Source organism: Nannobrachium achirus, assembly GCF_963921795.1.
Source record: "Nannobrachium achirus genome assembly, chromosome: 5".
Taxonomy (NCBI): domain Eukaryota; kingdom Metazoa; phylum Chordata; class Actinopteri; order Myctophiformes; family Myctophidae; genus Nannobrachium; species Nannobrachium achirus.
In genome coordinates, this window is record NC_137814.1 from 23017324 (window position 1) to 23041063 (window position 23740).

Here is a 23740-nt window from a genome sequence, read left to right on the forward strand (position 1 = left end):
GTAAAGCAGCTGCATTGACAGCACAGCTGTGCTACTGCACATAGGCCTATAGCACATCAGTCAATACCGTGAGTCTGTGGCCTTAAGCTAGATGCAGAATAGACCAAAATTTATAGTGAAAATCTTTAACTCAAATCGTTGCTTCTGGGGGTCCCTGGAAGAAAATATTTTGCGATGGGGGTCCGTGGCCAAATACATATTCTGGGGGTCCTTAACCACTGATCACACTGATTCTAACAATGTCTTCTAAATCCTACAAAAGAAATGATGATGTTATCAGTGGTTCTCAAACTTTGTCACGTCACAGCCCCCAAATGATATCGGAGCCTTATCGCAAAATATTTTGTTCCAGGGACCACCCAGAAGCAAATATTTGAGTTAAAACATTTTCACTCTAAATTTTGGTCTATTCTGCATCCAGCTTAAGGCCACAGACTCATTGGTAAACGCACGGTCGCGTCAATAGCATGGCTTTTTCCACGTCGCCAGTCTTAATTGCGTGGAACGTCCCATAGTCCTTTCTGTTGTGGGTGGGTGCAGCGCTATCTGTTGGCCCTGCGGTGCATAGAGGAAGATGGCGCTAAAGGTGGAGAGGATCTCTCTGGACTCTGCGATGGCGAGCTGGCCTCCGGTCCGGACCAGGCTGACGCGGTCTCCCTTCTTCAAGGACAGAATCAGGCTGAAGGACGTGGAGCCACCGCAGCCACAGCTGGAACCCCCCACCGGACCCATGGGCTGACGGGCTGCTGGTCCCGCCGAGCTCCGCAGCCTCTGGACACTGCGGTTCGATACGGACAGCACAGCCTCCACGCGGTCGCCGTCTTGGCGGTCAGCAGACCTGAGATCAGGTAGCGTCCTTCCATTGGTACCGTGAATATGCCTGTCGTGAGGGGATAGAATGGCATAGGTTGAGATGAGATATAGGCTGCGCCCGAAATCCACCCTATTCTCTAATGTAGTGTACTAAAAGGGGGCACCGCCATTTTGAACTAGTGTCCGAATGTATAGTGAGCATTTTTGTACCCTAATATAGTGTACTGAAGTATCCCACAATGCATTTGGATTTGCAGTGTGCATTCGATGGTCACTATTCAAGCCCTACCGCCCCACAATGCACTGCGCTGCGGCCGCTGTCTCGCGCTTTGAGCACGCACATGCGGTGTGCACGCGCACACGCACACGCACACTGCAGGCTCGTCTCTGGGCAGGAGGCACCCTGCAACTAACGCACTTCAACGCAGCTAGCCGTAGCCACCTGTTGCTGAGCAAAAGCAACAGAGCCGCTCGTAACAGAACCACCGGCTAAAGAAAACAACTCATACAAATGTCCACAGCCTTGTCACCAGAGAACAAATGATTTAAAAAGCTCTACAGTTGCTTATGAAGAAAATATACGAGAATAGACACTGGAGGCTTTGTTTTTCGATCTCTCTCTTTCTTCCAACCTTCCACAGCTTGATAATAATAATCATGATAAATAATATCTATCTATAAATGCGAGAAGTCTCTGCGTGCGTGTTTGTAATCCGCGTATCTCGAGAACCGTTCGTCCCACAGGCTTCAGATTCGGCACGCGCGTTCCCCGCCGCGGCACGGAGTGCAGTGCCGGGCCTCGACCCGACCCGACGCGCGGTTTCCCTAACCGGCGCGAAACGTTCGGAATCTCCTTATGCGGGGCTGATTGTTGACATCAGGCTGTTCCGGAGGAAATCGGCGCAAAATCGGTCATTGTGACATCACTGCAGTGCCGGGCGCAAGCGCTGACTCATTGTGACATCACTGCAGTGCCGGGCCTTGCCTCGACCCGACAGATATCTCCGTATATGGGCATAAGACTGAGAACTCCATATATGGGCATATGGGCAGATACAGAGATCTCCATACAGTATATGGGCATATATAGACAGATATCTCCATATATAGGCCTAAAAGGGACACAGACCCTAGACCCGACAGATATCTCCGTATACTGAGAACTCCATATATGGGCATCTTGCCTCGACCCGACAGATATCTCCGTATATGGGCATAAGACTGAGAACTGAAATCGGTGCAAGCGCTGACTCATTGTGAGATTTGTGACATCACCTCATAAAAGGCTCTGACATCACGTACGCCACATGAGTCAACAACAAATCTCTGTGAGTGTGTATGTATGTATGTAATCCGCGTATCTCGAGAACCGTTCGTCCCACCGGCACGCGCGTTCTCCATATATGGGAATAAAATGAATGTCTGTATGCGGAGCTGATGTCTGACATCAGAGTTTTCCGCAACCGGTACTGTGTGTCCAGAGATCTTCATATATGGGCATAAGTGGACAAAGACAAACAGATGGTCAAAACGGGTCCTATGACAACAGGTATATTGGGGTTTGCATTAAAGGGTGGGGCATTCATGGGGTTTGCATTAAAGGGTGGGGCATTCATTCCCTATTTCAAATTCGGCACACGTGTTCCCCACCGCAGCAGGTAGTGCAGTGCTCGGCCTCAACCCGACCCGATACACGATTTTCTGTAACCAGCACGAAAGGTTCGGATTCTGATGTCTGACATCAGGATTTTCCGGAACTGACACTGTGTCTGCATAGATCTCCATATATGGGCATAAAATGGATGCAGACAGACAGATACAGATATCTCCATATATGGGCATAAATGGACACAGGCAAACAGATGGTCAAAGATCTCCATATATGGGCATAAAGTGGACGCAGACAGACAGATACAGATATCTCCATATATGGGCATAAATGGACACAGGCAAACAGATGGTCAAAACGGGTCCTATGACAACAGGTATAATGGGGTTTGCATTAAGTTTGTCTCCTCCTCCATCTGTTTGTCTGTGTCCCTTTATTCCCATTATGGAGATCTCTGTATCTGTCTGTGCCTCCGACTGTGTTGCAGACACAGTGCCGGTTCCTCCTTTAATGCAAACCCCATTATACCTATTGTCATAGGACCCGTTTTGACCATCTGTTTGAAAAAGCGACAGAGATCTCATATATGGGCATAAAATGGACTCAGATAAACAGATATCTCCATATATTGGAATATATGGGCATACAATGGACGCAGAATCACAAAGTTCTCCATATACGGGCATAAAAGGGACACAGACAGACAGATACAGAGATCTCCATATATGGGCATAAAATGGACGCAGATAGACAGATATCTCCATATATGGGCATATAATGGACCCAGAACTATAACTGCAGTGATCTCTATATGGACATAAAATGGACGCCGACAGACAGACAGATACAGATATCTCCATATATGGGCATAAATGGACACAGGCAGACAGATGGTCAAAACAGGTCCTATGAAAACAGGTATAATGGGGTTTGCACTAAAGGGCGGGGCATTCATTCCCTATTTACATTGTTCCGAGTTGGCCAGGTCGCCGACTAGACGCTGGGCCGCCCGAAGGGCGGCCCAGCTTCTAGTGTTATTTAAATTAGCAAGAATAACCTATTTTATCACCAACATGGGTGTATGTCTGCATGTGAGACAAATGAATGTGGCACAAACATTATTCATTCATTCACCAATGAATGAATACAATAAAAAAAAAACGGACATGTATTATTATGGATATAAATAAGTAAACACAGTGATTATATGCCAAATACATGGACATTGTATATCGACAAACCTGCACCTTGACTTGAACCCAGAGATTACACACATTTATCGATAGACCAGTGTAGCTATATGGAAAGGAAAAGTAATTAAACACCTCCTTTTAATTTTTTCTCCTTAAAAATGCTAAATACAATGCACAAGTAGGTAGTATCGATACAATCGATTCTTTGCACTGCCGATTCGATACGATACAAAATAAAACGATACGATTCGATTTTGGCTGTTTTCATTTCGATATACTTCGATTTTTTAAGTTAAAAACAATATTTCGATGCAGTTACTATATCGTTACACCCCTAATAAATACCTAATCTTTACAAGAACAGGGATGGTTTGCAGAGTTTCAACTTCAATCCAACTGTTACACTCTTCATGTGTTTGACTTCATGCCACAGCTCTGCAGGAGTCCAGCCATTTCTGAGCGGGTGGACTTGTCTGTGTGTCCGGAGCTGATCTCACAACCCACTGCACCGATCAGCATGCCATTTCCTGTGCACACTGACAGTAGGCCACAGATGTACCTCCACAACAGCCACATATTTGATACTTTTTGGAGAATATACTGTATGTATATATGTATATATGTTACAGTCAGTTTGGGTAACTCAGTGAGATTGGGGTAAGAGCGCTCGTTTCGTCGTTCACCACACACCCCTAACACCACCTGGATCAATTCACTTTGATAGTCTCTTATCAGCGCACCTGTGTAATTCTGCGTATTCACCATGAGATGGCGACAACAGCCATTCACTTGTAGTCGCTGACGTCACTCGTCTGCGACCCTTCTCTGTTGTTTACTAGCAGCCAAGCTCAGCTGTAGTTAGCCATTAGCTTACTATGCCTAACTCTAACCCTAACCCTAACCTTAACCTATGCCTAACCCTAACCCTAACCTCCGTGGGGTTAGGGTTAGGGTTCCTGCCGACGCTACGTTGTCATTGTCAGTGTTGTGGATCAGAGCGACCGCAATTGTTCCGCCCCGCGCCGCACGACGAGCGCTCCGTTTCCCGATCTAACTGTTTCTCGATCTAACGGTGACATATATTGCGACCGTCAGGTCGCAAGTAATATGTGACCTGACGGTCGCTTATCTCCCAATTAGGGAGTCTTACTGGTATATACAGTATATAATTGGGGCCTTCACCCAAATTCATGGATGACTGATGTCTCAGGCTGGCCATTCTGTTTCGTGATGTTATGACTCATCGCATCACGCATCAGCATGAGCTGTGAATGGTATGTACTTTTAGGACTGGCAAGCTGCCGGAATTCTGAAGGATCAGATGCGGGACTCCCTCTTTCCCACTGCAGAGTGCCTTCCACAGTTACGCACTTCCGCCAGTCCTGTTTTACCAGTCGCGCCAATGAACTGCAGCGGCGGATGGGATATCTAGCTTTTTGAGCGGTGGTCACACCGTCTCCATAGCGTGGCCGTGTGTGTATCCGTGCGTGTGTGTCTGTCTGTCTGTCTGTCTGTCTGTCTGTCTGTAGCCTGAAGTACCTTTTTTGACCACACATGTTAAGGGAGGGGCGCTGTTGTTCAGGCCACTGAGGCCAGGCACACTCACACACATTCACATTCACACTCACATTCACGCCCGCACACACACACACACACACACACACACACACACACACACACACACACACATACACACACACACACACACACACACACACACACGCAGCCTCCACCGCTCAGTTCACACAAGTGTGATTTTATATCTGTGACTAGGCCTGCAATCTTTGTGATGTGTACCTGTGTGTGCGTTGTAGTGTCCGCCATCATTGACAAGAATTCTGTTGAAGCGGATGGTTCCAAAGTCTCCAGAGAAGGGCTGCTGGGTGAGGCCAGCAGAGAAGGAAAATGGATCCGCCAGTGCACTGTTGTCCAATGATACTGCAACACATTAAATAATTATAAGCACTGTTGTCCAATGAATACTACAATACACCGAGCAGAGAATATAAGAATTATAACGCTGTTGTCCACTGATACTACAATACACCGTGCAGAGAATAATTATAACATGCATGGCCAAAGGAGCATTAAATATTAAGTTGTTAGGGGTCCCGCCTGTGACCCCAAGTATGTGGCACCCCGTCCTTTGAGACCCTATGCGCTGTGTCTGCTGAATAGAGAGAGAGAGACATGCTTTTCACACGGCTGCTGTGTGTTCGTGGAGCTCGACAAGATGGCCTTGGACTGGAATGACTCCTCAGCGCAGCTGGCCAACGCTAACGAGCTGTTATCTTCTCTCTGTCTGGGAAACCAACCTTGGACTGAGCGTGAGTGAGACAGGTGCCCGTCCCTCCCTAACGTTCGGGCCGTGCTGTTATCTCTTATCACGTCAACATGAGATATGACATCCTGGGAGAGAGGTGTTTCCCAGAAGCTTCTGATGTGAGAACGGACGACTCCCCAACCTGGCATGGATGGGGGAGTCTAGCCTGACCTTCACCGTCTCGATTATGAAAGGATGTGCGTGTTAGTGCATGCAGAAGTGCGTGAGAGCGTGCAAACGTGTGTGTGCTAAAATATGTTCTGTGTGTAAATCACGTCACTGTGACTGCAACGGACTACTGTATAAAGGAGACTGCTTCGTGTCTCCTGTTTAGTCTGAGTTGTTCTTGTGTCTTTTTGTAGAGTTGAGTTGTTGCAGCTATCCCCGGCCCGTTAGGGGTCGGGGATGGACCTTTTTGTACTTAGTGCAATTTCTGCACCACTTGTTCCTGTACTTAGAGAGACTTTGACTCTGTTAGATTCTCTGTTTTTAGTCAAGTACTTATATTGTACTTCTTCATTATTTCATTGCCAATTACTGTATTGGTGGTTTTATATTTTGTAACTGTTTTTACCAGTAAAGCTTTTTTATTCACTTTTGCTTGGTGTCTGTCTGAATTCATTTTCAAGAGTTAACAACTTTTTAAAGGTTTGACTTTCTCTCCTTCCCTACGGGGAAGGCTGCACTCATGGGAGGAAGGTTTTGAACACCTTCAGGCACTCGAAACCATCTCCTGGCTGTGGGACTGATTGAGACTTTTGGTAAGATTCAACAAGAGTATTAGGTTAAAAGTCTTTTCACCCTATCAGAAGCCAACTCAGCGCGTGCTGAGCTGGTGGGCGAGCTTGACAGATAAAGCACAAATCTCCAAAACCCCTAACCGGATGAACTGATGTTCACTCTGGACGGTTTGTGCTAATAAGTTGAGCTGCGTCTCTCCCGAGCCCTTGGCGAGAGAAGCTACAAGTTCAGACTCACACTTTACACTGTCTTTGTGGTTTTGCATTCTCCATTCAGACCTAAGGTCTACATTTCTAAAGTAAGGTGCATATCTTGGTCTCTAAAATAAATAGTCGCTGTAGAAAGTAATAATATTCACCAGTTAAAGAGGGTCTCATTGATAGCTCAGCTTTCATTCAGAGAAGTGTATTTGTACAGAGGTACATATACAGTAATAGTAGGTTTACACAAGCAAGGAAGGTTATTAAAACTGTTTGTGAACTTAGTACACCTACATAGGTTTACACAAATGGGAAACTGTTTGTGAACTTAATACACTTAATGGGTTTACACAAATGAGAAATTGTTTGTGAACTTAAAGGTGTAGTGACAGTGTTTCATTTTAAAAAGATCCGGTAACTTCTTGGGCTTAGGACCTGGGAAGGGTTCCGGGCGGCGTGAGGAGTACTTTAAAAGGTGGAAGAGTACTCAGTAACTCAAGCTCATTACATGGCGTCCCTGGGTGGATATTGATTGATTATTGATTATTGATTAGTAATTGATTAATTAAATTCGTGTCCACTGCCACATAAAGAATAGCCGAGAGACCCTTGGAATATAGTTATTTACTACAGAAGTAAAGGATAGTTAATATTATCAAGGCTTAAGTGTTTTTTATTCACAAAACTCCCCAGAGCGTCGGAGATTTTGAACAGAGTGAAGTGGAGGTCTGTAAGCGCTGCAGACGGCCAGTTGGTAAAAACAACTCCATCAGGAACTGATAAAATAGCAGTTGAGAACATCTAATAATATTATAACGACTTTGCGACCAACCTAAGTTATTTGGGCATGGACTCCGCCAATCCCACCGCCGCAGATAATGCTACCTCGGGAGCGGTCGGCAGGGCGAGCCCACATCGGCTCAGCTTAGGTTGGAGAACTCGGTAATAGTACATATTGACCAAGTTCGCAAGACCAGGTGAGCACTGAGAAATGGCCGAAGCTTCGGGTTGTAAACCCCTAGTTAGGAATGGAGAGGTTGCGCCAAGGCATGGGACAGGTAACTGTTGTTCTCGTAAGGAGATGCCCTTTGCCTTGGAGTGTGCCAGACATGAAGTGTTGATCTGTGTAGCGCCAGGACGGTCCCCTCCAACTGGGGACAGTGGAGTTGGAAAGAGTGCCAGCGCCTGGTTAGGCGTATCCTATGGTGTGGTGAAGTTGGCCAGGGAAGGCTTCACGCAAGCCTCTCCTTCGCCCTGGTGGCGAGGCCTTTACCTTTGGGCCCAAGGAGGGGCCCAGGGGATGTTGAGCATTGGTTTGCCCGCGGTGCTACGTCCTGTATGGACTGTGCATCGTCCTGGCAGCCTATCCTGTTATGACCGCTGAAGCTGTGGTCAGATGTTCTTGCTCATGGTTGGGCATTGCCCTGGCCGAATGCAAATGCCAGAGGGGGTGTTAGGGGTCCTGACTGTGACCCCAAGAATATGGCCCCCTGTCCTTTTAATCCATATGCACTGTATGTACTGCATAGAGAGAGAAATACATGCTTTTGCACACTGCTGACAAAGCTGCTCTGTGTTCGTGCATCCAGCTAGACAAGGTGGCCTTGAACTAGGGTGACACCTCAACACAGCTGGCCGGCACTAATGAGCTCTTATCTCTTATCTCTCAACGGGAGATATATTTCCCGTGGGAAGAGAGAGGAGGAACCCGGAGGGAGGGGCACCCCCTCCCTAGGGAGGAGCTGTGGCCTGAGGCTCTGCATATAAGGAGCTCCTCAGGCAAGCTCTCGTCACAAACGTCTGCTGACCATCATATGGGACACCTCTCAAACCTTTCTATTCTTTGTGGAGAATTGGAACCTGACGACGACCTAGACATGGCCAGCGAAGGACAAGAGCAGATCATCTCCATTTGCCTGGACGACATGAATGATGACAATCTTCTTGCTAATAACTCTGGAGATACAGGCTGTCCAGGCTGTGTCAGCGGCTGCCCAGCCTGTCCAGATGAGCACATTATTGATTTGCATAATAGCAAACACCCGGAGAACCAGATTTCTGGATATCTCCCAGAGGAAGATCGGAGTGGTGTCTCCACCCCGGCTTCAATGGATCGACCAGCGGAGCCTTCTGTGCCCATTGTGGGTGCCGTCTGGAAGGTGGTGTTTCCCTCACTTCTGGGGGACCTCACTGACGATGAAGACTCCGAGATGCCCAGGATGCAGCTATATGGCATCAAAGGCAATAAAATCCACGACGATGCCCTGAAGGTTCCTCAAGTTTGGGAGCAGATCGCGGGCATCAGACGAGGACACCTGTCCAACAGAGAGCCGTTCCTGACACCTACTTGGGAAGACTACGTGTTACTGAAAGGCCACTCCATCAAGAGATTGGTGAACTATTCCCGCCTGATAGGAGACAACTGGCGCTCTATCGTGCCTGCATGTGTAACCATCTACAGGGTGATGGTGAGTTCTCTGCGTTACCAGGCGGGCCAAGTGTGGGCCACCATTGAAACTCAGGGATCAGGGCAGAATCGCTTTGGTTGCCTGGAAGCCATGTTGGGACCTCGTATGGAATATGGAAAAACAGGAATCCGGGATGCCTACCGAGATCCTGCAATATACCCATCTGATGCTGTCGCAGCTGCCATTGAGGCGAAAGCACGGGAGGGGAACCAGGGTGCCAGAGGGGGTCTTAGGGGCCCTGGGGCTCCTGCTCGGGACCCCAAGAATGTGGCACCCAAGCTATTCAAGCCGCAAGGCAAGAAGGCCTCGAGAAAGGAGACCCAGCCCAAGGCTGAGACAACTGAGGCCAAGGGTTCAAAAAACGGAGAGCGGGGAGCCACCAAAGGGGCTCCCCCGAAGAAGGCTCCAACATTCCTGCCTGCAGGAGAATGGGCCGCCCTCCCACAGGAGGAGAAGGAGGCAAGGATAGCCCTGAGAGCGGCAGCGAAAGCCGCGCGCAAGGCTCAAGAACAGGACCCACCTGACTCCGTGGTGGCTGCGGATGAGAGGATCCAGGGTGCCAGAGGGGGTGTTAGGGGTCCCGCCTGTGACCCCAAGTATGTGGCACCCCGTCCTTTGAGACCCTATGCGCTGTGTCTGCTGAATAGAGAGAGAGAGACATGCTTTTCACACGGCTGCTGTGTGTTCGTGGAGCTCGACAAGATGGCCTTGGACTGGAATGACTCCTCAGCGCAGCTGGCCAACGTTAACGAGCTGTTATCTTCTCTCTGTCTGGGAAACCAACCTTGGACTGAGCGTGAGTGAGACAGGTGCCCGTCCCTCCCTAACGTTCGGGCCGTGCTGTTATCTCTTATCACGTCAACATGAGATATGACATCCTGGGAGAGAGGTGTTTCCCAGAAGCTTCTGATGTGAGAACGGACGACTCCCCAACCTGGCATGGATGGGGGAGTCTAGCCTGACCTTCACCGTCTCGATTATGAAAGGATGTGCGTGTTAGTGCATGCAGAAGTGCGTGAGAGCGTGCAAACGTGTGTGTGCTAAAATATGTTCTGTGTGTAAATCACGTCACTGTGACTGCAACGGACTACTGTATAAAGGAGACTGCTTCGTGTCTCCTGTTTAGTCTGAGTTGTTCTTGTGTCTTTTTGTAGAGTTGAGTTGTTGCAGCTATCCCCGGCCCGTTAGGGGTCGGGGATGGACCTTTTTGTACTTAGTGCAATTTCTGCACCACTTGTTCCTGTACTTAGAGAGACTTTGACTCTGTTAGATTCTCTGTTTTTAGTCAAGTACTTATATCGTACTTCTTCATTATTTCATTGCCAATTACTGTATTGGTGGTTTTATATTTTGTAACTGTTTTTACCAGTAAAGCTTTTTATTATTCACTTTTATCTGGTGTCTGTCTGAACTCATTTTTTAAGAGTTTACAACTTTTTAAGGTTTGACTTTCTCTCCTTCCCTACGGGGAAGGCTGCACTCATGGGAGGAAGGTTTTGAACACCTTCAGGCACTCGAAACCATCTCCTGGCTGTGGGACTGATTGAGACTTTTGGTAAGATTCAACAAGAGTATTAGGTTAAAAGTCTTTTCACCCTATCAGAAGCCAACTCAGCGCGTGCTGAGCTGGTGGGCGAGCTTGACAGATAAAGCACAAATCTCCAAAACCCCTAACCGATGATGTTCACTCTGGACGGTTTGTGCTAATAAGTTGAGCTGCGTCTCTCCCGAGCCCTTGGCGAGAGAAGCTACAAGTTCAGACTCACACTTTACACTGTCTTTGTGGTTTTGCATTCTCCATTCAGACCTAAGGTCTACATTTCTAAAGTAAGGTGCATATCTTGGTCTCTAAAATAAATAGTCGCTGTAGAAAGTAATAATATTCACCAGTTAAAGAGGGTCTCATTGATAGCTCAGCTTTCATTCAGAGAAGTGTATTTGTACAGAGGTACATATACAGTAATAGTAGGTTTACACAAGCAAGGAAGGTTATTAAAACTGTTTGTGAACTTAGTACACCTACATAGGTTTACACAAATGGGAAACTGTTTGTGAACTTAATACACTTAATGGGTTTACACAAATGAGAAATTGTTTGTGAACTTAAAGGTGTAGTGACAGTGTTTCATTTTAAAAAGATCCGGTAACTTCTTGGGCTTAGGACCTGGGAAGGGTTCCGGGCGGCGTGAGGAGTACTTTAAAAGGTGGAAGAGTACTCAGTAACTCAAGCTCATTACATAAGTATTTACAGGAAATAATATAACAGGAAATTGTGACTTTAGAAATGACATAATCAGAGCCGTCTGCCCAAACCGACACAGGTTTCTCATTTCTCTGTCTCTTTTTAAAGAGAGAAAATACTGCACAATACTCCTTTTTAGATTATTTCAGGAACAACTATAAACACAATTCATAACAACAACAATAACTGTGGATTGCTTCTTCGCTGTTGGGTGGAAACACTGTATGTCCAAAAGCCGTTACTTTTTCAGGAAATGGAAAAAACAAGAACCGGTGTGTTCCAATTGATCCCAGGGGCGACGCACCAAATTCTGGGCCCTGGGTACAAGGATTCACTGCGGGCCCCCCATGAACGTTCTTCATAGGGGGAGGGGGTTTAACCCATTTAGACTGGGTACGCATTATTACGCATTATTTTGTGCTTTAACTACATTTCTTTGAATAGTTCAAATCCTTCTAAGGTTTTTTGAAAAAAAAAAATATGTTTCTATTTCAGTGGTGCTCAAACTTTTTCATGTGAAGGACCCCCAAAATGATATGTGGCCACGGACCCCCATCTCAAAATATTTAGTTCCAGGGACCCCCCATAAGCAGAATTCGAGTTACAAATGTTCGCTTAAAAAGTACATTATATTCAAAGATTTGCAAACATTTTCACGACTTTAAAAAAAGTAGCAGATCTACAAGCTCGCAGCGCGCTGTGAGCTTGGTAACATGTCATTAGGTCGAACACCCTTAGGTCGACCACCAAACTCTAACCCAAACCCTAATCCCAACCTCAGTAAAACTATGCCTAACCCTAACCCTAACCCTAACCTCAGTAACTGTGACACAGGTGATTATCTAACCTGACGACGCTGTTAGACCCAACGGGAGTTTGACCTATGGGGCAGTCCCCTGTGAGCTTGTATATCTGCTATTTTCCAATAGCTAAAGTATAAAATTAAGGCCCCTCCACCTTGGGCCCTAGTAACTCAGTCCCCCCCCCCCCCCCCCCCCCCCCCACCCCCTTGTGACACCCCTGACCAGGGACGTGCTGGCCATTGGGATGAAGCGGGACAACTCCCGAACGGCCGGTCCATTCCCGGCCGGTCCGGGCCGGCCATTAAAAAAAATGGCCGGCCGGCCCCCACAAAGTAAATATAATGTAATTGGCCCACTGGCTTGTCTCTCATGATCTGAAATGGCCTATCTTTGTGTAGCAGCAGCGCTATAGTATAGAGAGAGATCAGCCCACAGAGCCATCACATTGGCCCCACTGGCTTGTCTGTCTCCCTAGCTTCCTTGACTACTCCTAGATGGTCTACATACAAGATCACTAAACTGCCTTTATACCAGAAAAACGATGAGACCTAAAATCACAGTTACCGCTCATCGATCAGTATTTGGGGCCTCACAGTGCGTCTGGAAGGTGAAAAAATCTGTGGTGGCCGCACACAATGAGGGCCTCTCCAACTACTTTTCCCAGGCTGAATCAGAGGCTCAGCGCGTCCCTGCCCCTGACTGATCTAATGTAGTTCTTATTTAGTCACAAGCTCTTGTTAAATATTCAGAGAGATGAATCACCTGGAGACGGCCTCGGGAGGTGATGCAACGTGGGGTTCCAGGAGACTTTAGCTGCAGCGGGAACTATGGCACAAAATGGAGGGAAGTGTTACTTTTTAATTATTACCCAACAAGCTGCTCCACGCGGTGCCACCGTAATGATAACACCGTTATTTTTAAAGGGTGTTTCATTCATGCAGTATTTCCACATTCTCTGGCATTTAACGGAGGACATAACACGTTTAACATCCGTGTGAATAAAACAAAAAAACAGGACATTCTTCTATAGCACTGGTTCTAAATGTTGGTTAGGTAGTAACATAGCTCAGGGGTAGAGAAACCGTTAATAGAGCACGAAGGGTTCCCAGTTCGAATCCGGGCTCCCCCTGAGTTAATGTCGAAGAGTCCTTGAGCAAGACTCTGAACCCCTAGGCCTAGTTGCTCCCGGTGAGCAGGTTGGTGCCTTGCAGGGTTTCCTCCGCCACCGGTGTATGAATGTGTGCGTGAATGGGTGAATGTAATGCACAATCTATGTAAAGCGCTTTGGATAAAAGCGCTATATAAATGCACCATTTACCATTTAGTAAATGGACACGTATGGGTCTGTAACTCACAGAGTGTACTCATGGATACATCTGTGCACTAAATGAACACTGGATTTTACAGTGTGTATACGATGTAAATGTGTGTACGATTATTGTGACCAAAGAAATCGCGATTTACGTTATCGCGATAATCAAAATATCCCCTGCATCTTTTATCCTGGGGAAGAACATTTGAGAAAAAATAGCACATCTACAAGCTCACAACGGCTATTTTTTGGCAAAGAGATTTGGTAGAGAGTGAAAAAAAGACTATCAAGTACGTATGTTTTACCAATAGAGGGTTTAAATGGTACTGGATATGCAGCTCGGCAAATAAAAGGTGAATTGATCCCAGTGCATGACGGAGGACGATTTCATGATACATTTAATCTCCACGATACGATTATCGTGAGTGTTTTTTTATCACGATAAACGATAATATCGTGTATAGTGTATATAGGGGTCCCGGAAATAGATAGTCCGTAGCTACGAGGTCAATGCAGATGGTGACCGCCTCTTGCACCAGTTACTTCTTCTATAACACTGTTTCCCATTTGTGGGTCGTGAGTAACATTTACTAAATTTAGTTTTTCATTACTAATCCAATATATTTTCAAAAATCCCCCCTCCTCAAAAAAATCTAAATGTTTCATGAATTAAAAACAAATCCAATGTTCCAAATCAGGAACCATAAATCAGAAGAAATAACTTTTTGATGTAGTGAAAATAGCTGATCAACAAGCTTACAGCGCGTCGCATCGCGGGCCGGCACGCTGTGAGCTTGTAGGTCAGCTATTTTCACTAGTTTGGGGTGACAAATCAAATTTCTCTTTTGGGTCTCGAGCTGAAAAGTGGTTTTGGAACCACTCTTCCATAACCTCCCACTCCACCCAATCTGCCTAACCAAATGCCCCAGTCTGTAACCCTCTCCTAGGTGCCACGTGTTTGCAGCATTACAGCTTGACAAAGAACGAGAATGAAAGACCCTGTGTGCAATATTGGTTTAACTCAAGAAAATAAAATTGGCACCTGGGATGATCTTGGACTTGCGAGACACAGGCTGCACGGGAGGATACCCTGTCAAATGAAGGAAATGGATAACACGAAATGATGACAAACATAACACATTTTATTTGACATGTATTGTGCCACCTGGCAGAAGAAACTCGATAGACTTGGGCTGAGTATTGGACGAACAACAGCTGAACAATAACTGTTGCCTAGTGACTGCGCCTGCCTGAGGTAATATTGTTTTGTCTGCCCCTCTGGACCCAGCCTACAGTCTAAACACTGTGGGTCACACTCAGACAGGATATAAATTAAGCCAGGAGTGGTGGGGCTTGATCTCGTATAGATAATGAAGGCTTTCAAAAGAAGAGAGAACTTTCTGAAAAACTCAACTTTTATACTTTGGAGTCCATAATTTCATCATCAAGACTTAATCAGTTTCACGTGTGGACAGCAACAGCTCCCATAAGACTGTAAATGGACCAGGGTGTGTTTTCTAGTGGATTGGAATAACACTAACCACTCACAGATCATATCAAAGAGCATATAAAAAGTCACTGATTGAAGTCATTACTAAAGTCCACAATCAGTGGAAACAGATTATTCTGTCCCCGTTTTATTGCAACTCTAAACTGTCAGTTGTGATTCAGGATGCTGTAGCTAGCTCTTTATTGCTTCTGCTGCTGCTAGACAACACAAGAAAGAGAAAGCCATTGCACTGGCTTCTAGCTTCCATTGTTCTAGTTTCATTTAGAAGTGATTTTAAATCCCTACTTGAATGCCAATTGCCAAATGTTGAATGGCCTAGAAGCACTCTCCTATATGTCAGAAGGACATCTGTCATGTTATGTTTCACTCTGTGAAAGGAGATCTTGTACAGTGGGTTTAATGAACACTCCCAAAAGCATTTGTAAGACGAATGTGAGCGTATTATTATCGCATATTATACTCCTGAATTATTGAAGACTCTGCCCAAAAGCAGACTAAGACAAAATAGTAATTTTAAAAGGGTCCCGTTGTCTCGGATATGTGGGCTCTTTGCCCCCTGCAGGGTGTAACGATATAGTAACTGAATCGAAAAATTGTTTTTAATTTGCAATGATCTACTATATCGATATGCAAAAGCGAAATATTGTATATTTGTATCGTATCATTTTACAATGCAGATAATCGGTATCGAATCGTTTGTATGGAAACGTAACTATTTTGCCTTGTATTTAGCAATTTTAAGAGGGAAAATAAAAAAGAGGGGTCTAATGACTTTTTTTTACTAATTCAATTCCATATAGCTACTCTTGGTCTATCGATAAATGTGTGTAATCTCTGCATTCATGTCAAGGTGCAGGTTTGTCCATGTGTTGAAATATAATGTCCATGTATGTGTTAGAGTCACAGTGTTTACTTATTTATATCCATAATAATAGATTTTCCCTTACAAAAACTGCACTATTGACATGTTTCACACATATTTAATGTCTTTGCTAAATAGTTACTATATCAATTTTAAATCATTGAATCGAATCGTATCGTATCGCCATGAATGAACCATTATCGTCCATGTATCGTATCGTCAACCATGTATCGTGATGCGTATCGTATCGCTGTTAAATGTATCGTTACACCCCTAGACGTTATCCCAGCTGGGCTTTAACCCCTCTGCCCCTCACCCAGTAGTATTCAAATTATTCGACCTCAAAGTATTCGAATAGTCGAATATCCGACAGGACTGGCCAAACTGTCAAATATTAAGTAAGCAAGAGGCAAAACATTGTGAAAATAGCAGATCTACATGCTCACAACGTTGTGAGCATGTAGATCTGCTATTTTCACAATATTTATCTGCCCAACCGAGTCACATTAAATGTAATATCTACAATTCCAAGTGCTGGTCAGGGTTCCCCAGTTCAAATATGTTTATTTTGGGTGTCACAGCCTAAAAAGGATTGAGAACCCCTGGTATAGAGCATTAACAAATTCATCCACTAGGGGCATTGACTCATTCTTATGACTTCCTATCTCGCCAAGCTTTATAAACTATATGTTTTTTAAAGATAAAACAATAAAAAAATTAAAATAAGCGAATATTCGAATAGTGACTTTGATATTAGAATATTCGAATTTCGAATATTTGGTGAATGCCCTAGTGTGTGTGCGTCATTACCGGGCACTACTCTCACCTGGTGCTCCGGCGAACCCTTGGAGAGGCACGGACGACCTGTCCTCGGAGCCCCTCCGCACGGTCACTCTGCGCATGTACCCCGGAGGCCCGGCCTCGCCGGTCTCCAACACCGGCCTCCTGGGTGGTACCGCGGGCAGGGCGGGCTGCCGGGGACTGGAGGGGACCAGAGTCAGGGTGGGCTGCTGCCGGGGGCTGCTGGGCTGGACGGGGCTGCTGGAGGAGGGCTGCCGGGGGGCCGCCTGGCGGGGGCTGTGGGGCTGGTGAGGGACGATGAAGGGAATGTGGATCTGGGGAATGTGGGTGACTCTGGGTCTGGTCTGGGTCGAGTCCGGCACAGAGCCAGGCCTCTCCGGTCTCAAGGTCATTCCTTTTGAGGGAGAGAGGGAAGGAGGGAGAGAGAGAGAGAGAGAGGCCATATAACAACGTGAAATAATTTTTGCCTCAACAGATGCCACCATCCAAAGTAACAACATAAACACGCACAGATGAAACTCCATAACAGCACAACAGCAGACGCCTGCGATTTACAGTGTGCTCGTAAATCCCTCTTCTCTTCTTTTATTCACACGTCCCACATCTTCCCTCACGCTTGTTAATTCCCGTTTAATGGTGTGTATTTAAGATGTTGGTCCAGCTTTAGGCTTGACTCATGCTGACTCCTAAAGCAGTTTTTTTTTAAATGGTGTCATTATTATTCTTTCTTGAGGGTGTGACTTAAAAAAAAACGTTTTTTGGACCACAAGGGACCTCTCCAAGTAAAGCACTGGGCTGCATGCCAGTATTCCCCCCTCGAGGGCACAGACATTACCTGAGCCTGTAGATATGCTGAGAGGGACAGACAACAAATACTAGCATTAACAGAACCTGCATTGTGTCAGGCCTCAGCCCTCCCAGCTGGGTGTTACGCTGATCAGGTGAGATGTGGTGATAGGAAGAGCTGGTGTGCTGCACCTGGTTGGACTGTTTAGCGCAGTGGAATTCCCAACTTTTTTTTTCAGGAGTGAAAATATTGAAAGCGTTCAATTGCGGCCCTTCCATCTGTACTGTACTACAGTACAACCAGTAAGACTCCCTAATCGGGAGATAAGCGACCGTTGGTCGCTTATCTCCACAAATAGGCCAAAAGTTTGTTTTACCAATTATTACACTCTATGTGAACATTTACATCAACAAATCCCAAGTACAGGGCATCATCTGGGATACAATCCCTTTCATGCCCATATATGGAGATCCCTAACATAATCCCTTTCATGCCCATATATGGAGATCCCTAACAGAATCCCTTTTATGGCCATATATGGAGATCCCTAACAGCATCCCTTTTATGCCCATATATGGAGATCACTAACAGCTAACAGAATCCCTTTTATGCCCATATATGGAGATCCCTAACAGAATCCCTTTTATGCCCATATATGGAGATCCCTAACAGAATCCCTTTTATGCCCATATATGGAGATCCCTAACAGAATCCCTTTTATGCCCAGTTGGTTGCTAGGGTAAAAAAACATGGTTGCTATGGTAAACAGTTGGTTGCTAGGGTAAACAGTTGGTTGCTAGGGTAAAACCATGGTTGCTAAGGTGGTTGCTAACGTACACTAACAGACCAGCAACAACAGACTGTTGCCACAGCAACGTACACAAAGGTTTGTGTACACATGTGGTGTGATGTCATACTGAAGATATATGACATCACACCGTACACAAACAAAGGTGTGACGTGTGACGGACGGACGGACGGACGGACGGCCGGTGGAGGTTTTCATAGTAAACTGCTCCCTGACGGTCGCAATTACACACACAAAAAAACAGATTTTTCAACATTCAGTGTTTTTTCTGTAATCTGTAGTTTTTTGAATTACTAGGCTCAGAACAGTGAGTTAATAGATGGTATGCACGTCCACTGGGACCCGGCCCCCTAATCTAGACTGAGTAGCAAAACATTGAGCAGCATGGAGCACTGGAGTTTGGAAGTGCTAGTTGCAAATCACTCAACGGCCCTGCATACCACCTGTTTCTAAATTGCACATAATGCAGGAGGCAGCAGGATGTTGTGTTGTTGAAAACGAGTGCTTCCAAACTATGACACTTAGAAAAATAAAAATCTGCACAGAATGTATTGACGGAAAGTAGCTCATAACACGCCTATGGTGGATTTTTATGAAACAAACACTTTGTAGATAGAAAGAGGATAATTCAAGCTTTCAGTACTGCCGCAATGTTGGTGAGTTTAACTTTGTTTAAACAATCAGGTCTTTTCTGTTTGGATGTATGGGCTGTCAATGGCAGAAATTAGTTTTTTGCCACTCAGTAGGCGTTCCCACATAACTTCCAGCAACAGTGATGTCACCCGCATACCCTCTATTTGCCTCTGGACGTACAGGGGAGGGCGTGGTTGGTAGAGGAGGGTGAACTCAACAACCAAAGTGGTGAATGGTAAATGGTGCATTGGAAAAAAAAGAAAGCGAGACAGGCTGAGGGAGGGAGGGATCGCAGCGCAGGCAGAGAGTAGTATGAATAATACACGTTCCGAGGTTAGGGGTGGAAACCCGCCTCTCACAGTGTGTTTCCAAACGAACCCCAATGAACGTGCATTGTAAATGCCCGTGCTTTAACTGTGATATGCGCGAAACCCCGGACATTTGAAGGAATTTATAAAACCCCCCCGGACAGGCCGGACAGCCCCCTAAAAGAGGACATGTCCGGGCAAAAGAGGACGTATGGTCTATAGTTTCCCGAGTTTGGGCCGTTTTTGAAGAAAAAATATATATATTTTTTTTTTCAAATTTTTTTTTTCAAAAATATTTTTTGGACCTCCAGAAATGTATTAGGCATGATCGCGATCGCGAAATTGCATGTTTAACCCCCATACCAACCCATTCTTTCAAACATGGCAGCCATGTTTGTTTACATCTGAAGAAAACATAATGGCTGATAAATCATGAATGCCTGAACGGATTTCCAAGCGGATTTTTTTGTTTGAAAGCTGTGAACAGTGTGCACACACGTGGTGCATCATCTAGGCATGGGCGTGCACGATCCGTGCACTATAAATTACATGGAAGTCTATGGAGACCATGGCATCGCGGGACATTGGAGAGAAAAAATCACTGCAACATAAGTGTTAATAATATATTATGAATAGAATCTTTATTATTGACCACACTTGCAATATCCTTACAGCCCATCAGTGTGTCCCGGGCCACAGGTTGGGAACACTGTTGGGCTGGGCGGCCAACAAAGTAAATCGTCACTGTCGGGCAGAAACCTCGTATCTCCAAGTTTCAAATTTGTACATTTTTTCGCAAAGCAAAGCCCTGCTTCATCATACAAGGCAGTCGCACAAAAGTAGTGAAAACAGCAGATCTACAAGCACACATAGATCGGCTGTTTTCACTAGTTTAAATCATTTTTAAAATGATAAATACAAAACAAACGGTTTTGGACATACAAGATTTCCACCCGACAACAACAAAATATAACTCATGTACAGTAATTGGCCCACTGGCTTGTCACCTGTCATGATCTGAAATGGCAAATCTTTGAGTAGCAGCAGCGCTATAGAGAGAGATCTCTCTCTATAGCGCGCAACGAGGGCCTCTCCAACTCTTTTTCCCGGGCTGAATCAGGGGCCCAGCATGTCCCTGGTTGGGAATCACTGCTTTTGTGCTTGATTGATTAAAATAGCTCTAAATATGTTGTCTTGGGCCCTGAGTTCAAACTAATCCTATATTTGAATCAACTATTTGAAGACGTACACTCCAAAAAGAAATGGAAGTAATCGGATGTGATTGCTGTGTGGGGTGATCATATTAGCAGGCATCATTTTTGAAAAGTTGCAGTTTTGAAAGTCATCTTCCCACACCACGGCCGTGTGCTTATAAAATACAAGTGGGCGCCCTTCTTCCCCCGCTCATCAAATACAGCATTATCAACCATTAAGAGAGCCTCGTCCTTCATGGCGTACGGGGAGGCCACAAGACCTCTCACAAAGCCCAGTTGTAATCAAAAACAAATTAGACCCAGCAGTCATTTTCTACACGGGGAATCTGAGACATCAACTTAATTTCCTCAGCCATGTCTGTGACACCATGAATGCCGCCTATTTCCCCCGAGCTCTCAGCATGACTGTGTTCTCGCTATGGGGGCAACCGCAGTCTCTAAACACACCGTCTGCATGGATAAGAGTACTCCTTTATTTTAATTAAAAGTATCAATACTGCAATACTGTAGATAATACTCTTGTTACAAGTAAAAGTATGTTGTATTTTTTTTTTTTTCATTGTATTATATTGATAGTTGTGCTTTAGGACACTTTATGTATATATATTTATATATATTATTTGTTCCCTTTCTTGTTGTACCTTGCTCTTACTGTACTTACTGCACTCTGTACTCTGTTCTTGTTTTTTCTTTTATCTTTTTCATACTTCTCTGTAACTTTGTAAATAACCTTATACTGCTGTGCTGCCTCGGGGCAACTGATTTCCCCCCTTGGGATAATAAAGGTATCTATCTATCTATCTATCTATCTATCTATCTATCTATCTATGTACTTAAAAGTATTGGTATAAAAAAATGTACTCATTATGCAGAATGTTCTGTTTCACAACATTTCAAATGCGACGCAGTGTGAGCTTGTAGATCGGCTACCGAAATGTATATAGAGCTGAAGTGGTTAATGAGTGTTCTGTAATCAGCTACAAATCTACAAAGTAACTAGTAACTAAAGCTTACTAAAGTAATCGTAGTGGAGTAAAAGTATAACATTTGCCTCTGTGATGTAGTGGAGTACAGAAAATTGGAAATACTCCAGTAAAGTAAAAAAAAAAACAAAAAAAAAAATCCTCAAAATTGTACTCATGTACAGTACTTGAGTAAATGTACTTAGTTACTTTACACACAGACACACGACAGAACCAAAAGATAGGTACTGATCCACACAAGCAGACTGAGTGACTATTGCACACAGACAGTACACACCCACATGTATGCACACACGCTCACACACACACACACACACACACACACACACACACACACACACACACACACACACACACACACACACACACACACACACACACACACACACACACACACACACGCTGCAGTGTCGTAACCAAGGGCATCACTGAAAGCAGATGTTATTGGTTCAAACTGGCATTGAGTCACTGCAGTGGGGGGTGGGGATCCATTAGTCACTGTCGCATCGCAGGATTGGCGTGACACCTCGTGAGTGTAGAGTAGCGGGGACAGATGTGTCTGAAGTTACCACAGAGGAATAAGGTATACAGCACAGGGAAGATTGAAGAACAGGCTGTAGAGAACGGTGTCGCAAAGGTGTTGAGGTAGCCTGATCTCAGACTCAGCTCACGCAGTAGTCTGAAACTGTGCCTATTCTGAGTGATTTACGGGGGAGGGACTTTTTTGCGAGCGTGCACACGCGCGAGTGATCGCGACGCACGGTGGACGCGACGCACGGTCGCGGAGTGTGTGTGTGATTGCGTGTGTCTGTCTGTGCCAGTGACTGCTTCCACACAGAACTGTGACCAGAAACATGTAATCAACATTAACAGCTTGGTGAAATCAGCGAGCGTGCGTGTGTGTGTGCCTTCCTCAGCCTGTCTGTGTGTGAACTTCGTTTGAATCGTTTCAACTGCTGCGCGGATTGGATATTCGTTAGACCCACCCCCCGCGCTCATTGGACGGGCTGAAAATAAATCTCGATTCATGTACTCAGCTCCAGACCAGAGAAAGAGTCCACTCTGAGAGTGGGCGGGGTCTATGGTCTGGAAGCAGGCTAGTGTTGAGGTGGGTTACGTTACTGGCCATAATGGCGCACTTTCTCGCGTATGTTTTTGTCTGTCTTACAACGCACAAATCCAAATCTGGACACAAACGCATTGACAGTAACAAACGCACGCACGCACACGTCCCAACCCAGATATCCCCCAAGCGATATTAACCCATTTAGACCTAAAATAAAAAAAATAAAAGTCTTCTAAGATTTCTGAAAAAAACCTATGTTTCTCTGTCAGTGGTTCTCAAACTTTTTCATGTCAAGGACCCCCTAGAATTGTATGTATTTGACCGCGGACCCCCATCTGAAAATATTTTGTTTCAGGGACCAAGAGAAAGAAGGATTTGTGTTACAAAAATGTCTGCTTTAAAAAATATATACACATTCAAAGATTTGCACACATTTTCGAGTTTTTTCAAAAATAGCAGATCTACCAGCTCGCAGCTGTGAGCTTGTATATCTGCTATTTTTTAATAGTTAAAGCATGTCATAATGGTTAAAGTGGTGACACACAGACGTGCGTAGCCGATCTAAACCCGTTAACGACGTTAGCGTTGTTGAAAATGTACAATGAGTGGCGGTTTCTCATGGTGTGTCAGTCTCTGTGTTCCACTGTGCTCTGAAGACTTCCAGATGGGCTCTGGGGGGCCATGAGCTCCAGGCCCACATCAGGCCCACATGGAAACGCCTCACCTCACACCTCCAGTCACTCTGCATCATCTCTCTGGGGCGCGTCCCAGTCAAAGTTCTCCCCTCATAAGTCCAGTGTTGACTGAATATACTCCCTAGGATGTCAATACGACTTTCCCTTCCTTCCCAGCAGTGGTGCAGGTATTAAATAAATACTACAGTTTGGGGCTTACAGTGATGTTACTAGGTTTTCAATGTAATGGGTCCCGGGACCCACAGGTGGTCATTCAAATGGGTCCCAGAAAAGTTTTATGAGTCCTCAATACAATGTTTTCGAGTGGTGTGAGCTTGTAGATCGGCTATTTTCAAAATGTTTGCCTATTTCTTATATTTATTTTACAAT

The 23740-nt window shown here is 45.3% G+C and overlaps 1 protein-coding gene across 1 annotated transcript in view; it reads right to left on the reverse strand.

Annotated features, from left to right (window-relative positions):
* Positions 1-459: 459 nt before the first annotated feature.
* emilin2a (elastin microfibril interfacer 2a) overlaps positions 460-23740 on the reverse strand; it is a gene marked incomplete at its 3' end in the record, with an annotated part of 39134 nt that continues 15853 nt past the window's right edge. Inside the window, 6 exon segments of the mRNA XM_080725641.1 lie at positions 460-821; positions 824-880; positions 5413-5553; positions 13155-13217; positions 14747-14794; positions 16903-17271. Coding sequence (XP_080581767.1) covers positions 460-821; positions 824-880; positions 5413-5553; positions 13155-13217; positions 14747-14794; positions 16903-17271 — 1040 coding nt within the window.